This window comes from Cebus imitator, unplaced genomic scaffold, assembly GCF_001604975.1.
Source record: "Cebus imitator isolate Cc_AM_T3 unplaced genomic scaffold, Cebus_imitator-1.0 Scaffold1065, whole genome shotgun sequence".
Lineage (NCBI taxonomy): Eukaryota > Metazoa > Chordata > Mammalia > Primates > Cebidae > Cebus > Cebus imitator.
In genome coordinates, this window is record NW_016108380.1 from 59857 (window position 1) to 70658 (window position 10802).

Here is a 10802-nt window from a genome sequence, read left to right on the forward strand (position 1 = left end):
ACACCTGTTGAGTGTCTCTAGGCACACCGAAAGCCCATATTTTCCCGTGGGGCAAATACTGGATAAGATAAAGTAAAAGCTTGTTTAACTTTTTAAACTCAAATTAGTATGCCCACCAAGGAAGCATTTTTCACCTCCTGGGAGACTCGGGTCTTAGGAGTTCAGCCTCAGTAGTTTTCTCCACAATGATCTCCATGATCTTTCTTCATCTCCAGCTTGTGTGGGAGACTTTGGTTATTGACCACCAAGGTAAGTTCATTCATCTTTGCATGTGTTTAGTGACCAGTTTCAAATAAAACACCCCATTAAATTTCCATTGCAAATATCAGGGTGGTTTCAAAAAGTCTCTAAGTTTATATCTCAAGAACAGTAGATCATGTGCTAAATCACATTCCACTCACCATCTATTTAGAAAAGTTTGAGAGTGTGTTTAGACACACAATTGGGATGACAGGATGTGTAAATAGAAGGGCAGTTGATTCCACTCAAATTTCACAGCAAACAGCAGGGAGGCCAGATTCCAGTTAGAAGAGAGGGAACATGGCAGAGACTGAGGGAAGGCCGCTATAATACAGGACAGTGTTAGGGCTGGTCAGAAATTCCTGCATCTGTGTAGTCAGCTCTCAGGAACCCCAGGGCTCAGCCAGGAGGACCCTAGGTTGATAAAGCCCACAGACTATTCCCAGATCGTGTTTCATTCTCATTGTCTCCTTCCTTTTGTAGGCCTGCCTTGAGTACCATGGCCATAGGGTCCTTCTTTTGGTCACTTGAGACACATTATGCAGTGCTGAGAAGACAAATAAATTAAGGGAAAGAGGTGTACTTCAGGCTGTGAAGAGTGAGAATAGCATGGGCTCTCGATGAACTCAGACCAAACTTGTGATTTATCAGCCATATGATCTTGGGCAGGTTACCAAGCTCCATGAGACTCAGGTTCTTCATCCGGAAAACAGGTTTGATGGACCATTATCTGTAGGACTGTTGTAATGTAGGAAATGTATTAAAATGCCTGGGATGATGCCTGGTATATATTGGATATTTAATGATTGACAGCTATTTCCAGTATTACCTTGACCCCAGGTGCTACCACTTTCTCCTCTGGAATATTTTGTATTGTCTAGGACATCTCAGAGAATCTGCAATTCAATAGGAAGCTGCATTTGCTTGGTGCATATGTATGTGTGATATAATTTCATAGAACAACAGATAAATATAGATAAGAAGGTGAGAATTAATGACTTTTTCCCTTTATTTCTCTGTTCCATAACACTGGTTCATTTTTATTGCTAAGTTCTTACATTCTCCAAGAAAATGCCTGTTCCAATGTCGTGGTATCTTATTCCAAATCATAGCAAGATGGAAGGTTTCCCAAAATATTTTACAAAATGGCAAACTCTTACACTTGAAATGGATAAGTAAACCTACGTGTGTGATCAGTGTCATCCATACACTTAGATGTTGAAACTAATTAAATCTTTTATTACAGGAGCAATATTTGAAAATTAACAAAAGGAAACAGAAAGAAATCTCCAAGTCACCTGATGGAAGAGAAACCTAAAGACACTATACAATGTATTCCCCTCCATCCACTGTGCCCTCCACTACTGAGAACATTGACTTCTCTCATCAAACACAGAGGGAAGAATGGGTCTGATTTCACACAGGGCAGGGAAGCTGCTGGATGTGGCCCTGAAGCATGCATTGGCTCAGTTCCCTGCCCACTGGCCCTGGTTGCATCTCTTGCTCAGACTCCCTCTCTCTCCACTCTCAAAGCCTCTTCATAAAGGGATGGGTAAGAAGTGGGATCCCTCCCATTGGCATTGGCTATATACTCAAGAACTTTCATCTTGCTGGTCTCTGCGTGGGCCCTTGGACCCCACAGGAACTCATAGCATGTGGGATCACTGCCGGGCACCTCCCGGTACATCAGGTAGTTTTCCTCCACCCAATCTTGGGTGAGGAGCTTCTTGGGCTCCCCAAATAGGAAGTGCTCCCTCCCAGCATACACCCCCATAATGCTCAGCACTTCCCACATAACTTTTTCAGAGGCACAGTTGCCCTCCATGAAGATTATGCCCAGGACTATTATCAGGAGGCCAGACTTGGGCATGCTGTGCTCATCACCCAGTATACCATCATAGGAGAGGCCGAGAGAGGTGACAAGGAAGTAGGAGTGGCTAAAGCAGTCCACTTCCTTCACGTCAATGCCAAAGAGCAGCTGCATGCATTCAGAGGCTTCCCTAAATATCTCAGGAAAGTATTCGTCATAATTTTTGATGACACTCTCCAGCATTTCTGCCTTCATGATCGGCTTCTTGACTCGATACTTGTGGAGCAGTAAATGAACCAAATCAATTATCTTCTCATGTAATGTATCTTGGAGGAAGGGCTCAGGGTCTGCCAGGTGAGGCGAGGTACTCGGCCCCTCCTCTTCTTGGCTGCTGCAACCCTCATCAAATAGGATCCAAAAGATGGAATCCATGGCAGTGGGGGAGGAAGAAGCTCCCTGAGGACTCTGGGGAGGACTCGGTGACTCAGCCGCAGGCACCTCCTCTAGAGTACCTGCATTCAGAGTAGAAGACAAGGAGGCAGCCTCCTGCTCCTCAACTGGGAGATCCCGCGCACCCATCAGGCCGGGGGCTTCTTCTTGGGTCTGAAGACCTTCCTCAGGCTTACAGTGCTGACTCCTTTGCCTAAGAGGCATGGTGACTCTAGTCAGATCAGCAGGCAGCACTGTGGGAAGGATCTGGGTGACGGGGAACCACAGGCCTGGGGAGAGAGGGAGCGTGAGAGCAGACTCAGCTGAAATATGAACCATGGAGAGTCTGACGAACGCCTACTTACAGGCCTTCTCCTCCAGTGATCCTCTTGGGCCTTCTGGGGCTCCTGTCCTACTGCGTGGCCTGTTCTCTAAGAATCTGAAAAAGAACGTGAGAAGGCTGCTCAAGATGCAGCTGGACATCAGAGCAGAATGCTCCAGGACTGAAGGTAGGGCAGGCGAGGCTGCAAGTTGGGGGTCCCTTTCTGTACTTAGGCAGGTTGGGCCCTTTGCATGTTGAGGGTGATCATCTCCTCTTGACTGCTGGCACTGCCTGGGTTTCCTCTGCTCTGAGACCTGAAGACACTCTCTCAGACAAAAGCCTCACTGCTCAGTTTTTGGGGCTTCTAGAAGAGGAACCATGGAGCCCTCAGGCTGCAAACTGCAAGAACCATCCTGGCACCCCAGCACTGTCAGAAAGGTGGGCAAGACTGCGTTTCTCACTGTTTTGGAGTGGATGGTCTCCTGTGAGCTTAGGGCTCTCACCTTTCTCCTGCCAGGGCCTGAAACACACACTTCTGTTGACATGAGACACTCTCAGATCAATAGCTCACTTTCCTGATATGAAAGAGGACATGTGGAGATCCATATCTGGCCACATACATCCAGGACTACCCAGGAAGGACAGCAAGAGGTGGTGATATTCAGCTGGGTCCATGTGTCCTGGGGTAAGAAGCCTGCTTGTTCCCCATCTTGATGCCCATCTGGGGCTGGGACCCACCCTCTGTTGACCTGGGCCACGTCCCGAAACCAAAGCTCTATCTCCAGGACACATTGGAAGAGGAAACCAGGGAAATGGAAACACCCATGGTTCCCTGTGACTTCCCATGGCTGACAGAAGGGGCAGGGTAGGGCTGGGTCCCATGTGTTTGGTATGTGGGGTCCCCTTGGCCCCCACTTGATTCTGAGTATGACCTGGGACCCTCCCACTGCTGACCTAAGTGTAGCCCTCTCAGACCAAAGCCTTCCCCTCCCTGAGACCAATGATCCCAGTGTAAGAGAGGGGCCTCAACAGATAGTCCTGCACATGATCTCTGGAGAGACAGCAGGGGCAGAGCAGACTTCTGTGTGACCCTCCTCTGTGTTCTGGCCAGGGGAAACCCTCAAGGTTTCTCACCTGACTCTTGGCAGATTCAGTGACCACTTTATTTGTGGACTTGATGGGGCTCCTTTTGTTGGCTCAAAGTCGTCCTCTGAGAACACAGTCCTTACCTGCCTGAGATTCCAAAACAGAAATGATGGACCCCACATCCCATCACCCGGTGTGCAGTTGTCCAGGGCTGATGGCAGAGGCTGGCCCCTTCGGTTCTGGGATGGGGATTCCTCCAAAGTCCTCCTGTGGTTTTTCATCTTTACTCCTGCCGGGGCCTGTCCTTCCTCGACTCCAAGCCCCTTAGATGAGCAGACGTATTCCTTTACACCAAGATCTCATCTCCCTGAAGGTTCCCCAACTTCCTGCCTGTGTTATAAGTGAGCTTCCCATCTAGGGCCACCCGTGATCAGGTCCCCTTAGTGCCAAGGACAGGGGACAGTGAGACTCTGTGGGGTCCCTTCATTATGGGATGGGTAGTATCTCCAATCCTCATGAAGGAGGCACACCTTGAGTCCTAAAGATCCTGAGACTCCTCCCTCTGCTGACCAGTTGTGGCTCCCCATCTGCTGACCTGTCATCATCCCCTTGAAACCAGATGCTCACTTCCATGAAACCCGCCACCCCCAACCACGTGGCAGAAATGAGAGCATGGCACACGCCTCCCCTACCTGGGGCTTCCCAGGGATGAAAACAGAGGAAGCAGGGATTTGTGAGGTCCCTTTTTCTTTGGCATGTGAGGGGGTAACTTCTTACCTTCAGTCTTCACCCATTTTCCTCTCCTTGACTACCGGCAGATCCCTGGCTCCACCCTGTGCTGACCAGGTGTGCACCCCTCTGCTGACCTGAGGACCTGCCTCAGACCAAGGGCCCCACCTCTCTGAGACGTGGGAGACAGAAAGTGAAGTGGTGCTACATGGACACCCCTGCATGGCATTCCAAAGGCTGACAGATGGAACAGATTTCAGGGGTGCTTCCTCTCTCTGGGTGTCCTCCAGGTATTCAGATTTACTCCTGACAAGGTCCATCCCTTTCCCTCCTGCTGAATTGTGAATGGGTTTTGCAGGCCAAGGCCACTGTCTCTTGGGGAACCCCAACTAGGAAGTGGGGAGGTGCCCCTCTTTCCTAGAATCCTGCCTGGGGCCTCCCAGGACTGATGGCAGGGGCAGGTTTTCTACCTCAGCAATAATTGGTCGACTGAGTCCTCCCTCAGGGCTCTGGGACTCCTCCCTGGGCTGACCTGAGGGTTCACTCCTCAGACCACAACCCTCTCCTCTCTGACACCCCGAAGGCACAGTGAGGACGCACCGCATGTGGCCACTATGCCTGGAACCTCCAAGTGCCAAGGTCCCCGCTGACCTGGAGTCCAAGGTCTCCTGAATCCTCCTTCTTCTTCCTCCCCTTGATCCTGGCAGGGCTAAACCTGAGACCCTCTCTGTGGACCTGGGTCTCCCTCTGTCATATTCCCAAGGCCGAATGGAGATGCGCCTCAGTCTGAGATGGGGGCGGAGGTGGGCCCCCGTCCTGGGCTCCTGGGTCCCCTCAGGCCTCCTACAGGCCTCCCTTGTCTCCCAGCAGGGACTGAGCCCTGGCTGTGCTCCCCGCAGGTCGTGCTCGTGATATCAAGCCCCTTCCCTCGGTCAGTCCAGGATGCACAAATCAGGATCTGTGTGCCTGGTGGCCATGCCAGGAACTTCCCAGGGCTGACAGCAAAGATGGAGCCTTGCTCTGTGGGGTCTCAGACCTCCCTCATGATCCTGACCTTGATGCCTGGCAGAACCTGGGCCCTGCCCTCTCCTAACCAGCCCTGCCCTGGTCACACCAAGCTCTGACCCCAGAGTTCCCTGAGGCTTAAGTGGCGGGGTCCGAGGGGGCGGAAGTGCGCAAAGACCCAGCCTGAGAAGTCTGCCCCCGCGGGGTGATCCCGGCCTGGCAGCAGATGCAGTGCTGGATTATTTGGGGTCCTCTCTCTGGGGACGGGGGGTCCTCAGTCCTCCCTCAGCGTCTCATCTTGCCTCCTCTCAGAGCCTGGGCCCGCTGCTCTCAGCGGATCTCAAGTCGCCCGTCAGAACCAGGCTCTCACGTCTCTCTGAGCCCTAATGCGCAAGGCGGAGCACCAAGCCTGAGCTTCCTTGCGTTGACAGCAAGGACAAAGATGGACTCTATCGGGATGGGGTGGAGCCTCTCCATAATTTCTCAGAGTCCTGATGTTGACGTCTGGAAAGGCCTGGGGCCCCACCCTTTATGGAACTGCCTCTGCCCAAGTCACACCATAGACCCGACTCAGAGTCTCCTTGGGCATTGAGGTGGGGGATTGTCTCAGCCTGATAATTTGGTCCTCTGTTGGTTCAGGGCTGGCTCCAGGGTCGGCACTGGATTATTTGGGGCCCTCTATTCGGGGAGGGGTGTCCTCAGTTCTCCCTCAGCTCTCATCTTGCCTCCTGGGCCCGCTGCCTTCTGCCGCCCTCAAGACGCCCCTCACAGAAAGACGCACTCGCTTCTCTCAGATCCCAGAGGTAGAAGCCAGCGGAGGTCACATCCGGCCCGCAGGCCTGGAACTTCCCTGGATTGACAGCGGGGGCGGAACCCGCTTCTGCCCGCGTGGGGGTGAGGGGGAGAGTAGTGGCGAGGGGTGCAGATGCTCTCGGGGTCATGGGGGTGCCTCAATCCTCCCTCAGGTTTCTGACCTTGATTCCTTGCAGAACTTGGAGCTCCATCCTCTGCCTAGGGTGTCTGCTCTCCTCAGACCAAGTCTCTGACTCTGAGTCCCCTGAGGTGGCAGAGAGAGGAGGGGTGTGGTTGGGGTGCCAATGTTGCCAGGGTCTTCAAGGGCTGACAGGAGGGGCTGAGCTGTATTCTATGGTCCCTCTATGTGGGGTGGGTGGACCCTCAGTCCTCACTCAGCAGGCTCCTCCCCCTGGCTCCTGGCTCTTTGATAAAGGGATGGGTGGGAGATGCTCTGCTGCCCTCACGGTGGACCATTTGCCCAGCTGCACCTTTAGCAGAGAATGGCTGCGAGTCCCAGGCCAGGTGCTTCCCCGGGTGCTTCAGCACCCGTGATTGTAGGACCTCTGGGAGAAGGTGCACACCTTCCCATGGGGCTCCTCCTCAACCAGAGCTAGAGGCTGGCCCTGTTGGTTCTGGGGTGGGGATTCCAAAGTCCTCCTATGGGTTATTCATCTTTACCCCTGCCGGGGCCTGCCCTTCCTCAACCCCCAATCCCTTAGATGAACAGACATCTCCCCTTTACACCAACACCTCATCTTCTGGGGGTTCCCCAACTTCCTGCCTGTGGTATAAGTGAGCTTGCCACTTATGGCCAGCTGTGATCAGATCCCCACACAGCCAAGAACAGGTGACAGCAATACTCTGTTTGCTAGACCATTTTTTTCTTGCAGGACTATTGTAATGTAAGAAATGTATTAAATCACCTGGCACAGGGTCTGCCACATATTGAATATTTAATAAATGGCAGTTTTAAAATATTATTTTTAGACCGTATCCTACTATAATCTCCTTTGTGAATCACTTCTGTTGTTAACTAAAATATCTCAGAGGACATGCAGCTCAATAGAACTTACAATACTAAATGAGTAAAAATTGAAGCTTTATGAATAAAAGTCAATAAAATTTCCCTCCCAGATGGCCTATTATTTAATTTGGTTGTGTGAGAGTCTTCTCCATCTGGATGCAGCTCAAATATCTTGAAATCTGAGTGAAAGACCAATTCATTCTCTCCCTCCCAGCTGCTTTTTCATCCAAACCATTATTTTCATTCATTTTACTCCTATCCCAAATCTAGCCTTTGATTATCCAAGTTATCCATTTCAGACCACAGCCTCACCTTCCTGAAACCCCACTCCCACCCCACTGCAGAAGTGGGAGCATGTCACATCAAGCCTCTTGCCAGGGTCCTTCTAGGGCTGACAATAGGCAACAGCCAGAATCCTGGAAGGTCCTTCTTTTCTGAACGTTGTGTTCCTTCTAACTTTATTCTTAGAGGTCCTACTCACTTCCAGAGTTACTCGTGCCACCACTTTTTCTCTTGATATTCATTATAGAAGTTGTTTCATATGTTTGTAATATAGTTATTCTGTTTTGTCATACTATCCATTCTTTCCTGGGATCATCAGACCTCTTAATTTTTTTTTATGTTTGCATATATTAGGGGTCACAGTTGTTCTGAGGGTTTTGGCAAATGCATAGTGTTACATTCACCGTTACTGTATCATACAGGATAGCTTCACCACCCTAATAAATCCCCTGTGCTTACCCTATTCAACCCTTCCCCCTCACCCACTCAACTCCTGGAAGCAACTGATCATTTTACTGTCTCTATAGTTTTGCCTTTTCCAGAATATCAAATGAATTGTATCATCACATACTATCTAACCCTTTCAGACTGGTTTCTTTAACTTAGGGATGGGCATTTAATATTCATCCATGTCTTTGTATGGCTTGTGATATGATTTGGCTGTGTCCCCACCTAAATGTCAACTTGAATTGTGTCTCCCAGAATTCCCATGTTTTGTGGGACGGACCCAGGGGGAGGTAATTGAATCGTGGGGGTGGTCTTTCCCATGCTACCCACATGATAGTGAATAAGTCTCATGAGATCTAATGGGTTTATCAGGGGTCTCCACTTCAGCTTCTTCCTCATTTTTCCTCTTGCCACTGCCATGTACCAAGTGCCCTTCACCTCCTGCCATAATTCTGAGCCTTCCCAGCCATGTGGAAATGAAAGTCCAATTAAACCTTTTTTTCTTCCCAGGGTCAGGTATGTCTTTATCAGTGGTGTGAAAACAGACTAATGTGACTTAATAGCTCATTTCTTTTTGTTGATTAATAGTGTTCTATTAAATGGTTGTGCCACAGTTTGTGTATCCATTCACCTCCTGAAGAACAACTTACTTGCTTCCAGTTACTGACAGTCATTACATAAGCTATGATACAAATTTATATGCAAGATTTTGTATAGACATAAAATTTCAAATTACTTGGGTTAATACCTAGGGGGTGTGTTCTCCGAATCATATGGTAATACTATGTTCAGCTTTGTAAGAAACTCACAACCTGTCTTCCAAGGTGACTGTACTATTTGCATTCACCAGCACTGAGTGATTCTAGTTGCTCAGCATCCTTGCCAGCCATTGGTATTGTCTGCTTTTTAAAAATTTTAGGCACTCTAAATATGAAATTAATGTAGCAATTCCAGCTTTCTTTTGTCAGTGTTAGAATACCTTTTCAACCTCCTTACATTTAACTTATGTGAGTCCTTATAATTAAAAATGAGGTTCTTATAGAAAACATGTTCTTGAGTATTATTTTTTATTAATTCTGACAATCTGTCTTTTATTGGTGTATTTACACCATTCAAACTTAAAGTGATAATATAATCCCATTAATATCTACCATGTATGTAACTGTTTCATATGTATTTAATTTTTCTTTATTCCTCTTCTTTTTCCATCTTCTTTCATTTCATAGACCATTTAGTACACACAAAATGTACCTCTTTTTAAAAAAAAGTAGTCTTTCTCTTGGAGTTAACAATATATATTTTGAAAACATGCCATAAAATAACACTATACTGTTTCCTAGATAGTATAGACACGTTATAAAAGAGTATACTCAATTCCTTCATTGCATTGCTTGTAACATTAGTATCACTTATTTCATTTTTCCGTATACACTAATTGCCTGATACAATGGTATTATTATTAATGTAAACACATAGTTATATTTTAGGTCAGTTAAGAATAAGAAAGCATTTTAATTTACCTTTATTTATTCCTTCTCTGATATTATTTCTTTGTGTAGACATAAATTCAGTACCTATATAAGATTCCTGTAATTATGAGAAAAAAATAGAAAATGAGTAAGAACAAACAAACAAAAAACTGATGACCATTAGATGCAGGGAATCATTTGAAAATTTCAATACATTTCATTTTTAAAAATTCTCAGCAAGTTAGAAATATATGTGAGCATTGTCAATTCATTAAAGGAAATCTACAAAAAGAACCTAGAGCTACCAATAGGCTTAATGATGAAATACTGAATGCTTTCCATCTAAGGTCAGGATCAAGGCAAAAATAACGGAGTTCATACTTCTCCTCAACTTTTTCTATTAGAGGTTCAAACTATTGCAATACACCAAGAGAAAGAAATGAAAAACATGATTTAAAAGGAAGAATACAATGGTCTTTACTGCAAACAACGTGCTGGTCAATGTGGAAAATCTTAACGATTCTACAAAGAAAAAAGCAAAACTGCAATTAATAAGTGAATATACCATAGTTGTATGATACACGTTTAATATACAGAAATTAATTGAGTATCTCTATACTAGCAGAAAACACATGAAAATGACAAAAAAAAAAGCAAGTGCTTTATGAATAGCAAAACATAACATACTTTGGAATACATTTAATGAAAAATTTATAAGACCTGTACACTGAAAACTACAAAATATGACAGAAAAATTAGAAAACATCTAAATAAATGAAGAGATAATCCATGCTCATAGATGAGAAAAATCTAAATTGTTATTTTATTCTATTGCTTATAATTCAGTGCTATCATTATTTATGTTGTTGCTCAAATTTTAAAGCTTTTGTGAGCCCTTTTAGCCTTTGGAAGTTCCTGTGCCCTTTTAACGTACCTCAACATTTCTTAAGCACTCTGGCATCACAAAATGCTAAGCTCACCTTGTATTTTATCTGCCCCAGCCCTAGAACTAAACAAATACATAAATTTGGACTTCCTCAAAATTAAAATCAAATCAAATGAAGACAGGCCACAGACTGGAAGAAAATATTTGCAAAGCACACATCAAAACATTGACTTGCACCCAGAACATACAGAGAACTCTTAAAAACTCAAAAATGCAAA

The 10802-nt window shown here is 46.6% G+C and overlaps 1 protein-coding gene across 1 annotated transcript; it reads right to left on the reverse strand.

The window, feature by feature from the left end:
* Window positions 1-1744: 1744 nt before the first annotated feature.
* MAGEA11 (MAGE family member A11) lies at window positions 1745-6562 on the reverse strand. Its single transcript, XM_017521336.2, is given in 6 exon segments — window positions 1745-2769; window positions 2831-2910; window positions 3116-3124; window positions 3936-4030; window positions 5268-5363; window positions 6347-6562. Coding segments are annotated over 6 exon segments (1521 nt in total).
* Between the last annotated feature and the right edge of the window lie 4240 nt (window positions 6563-10802).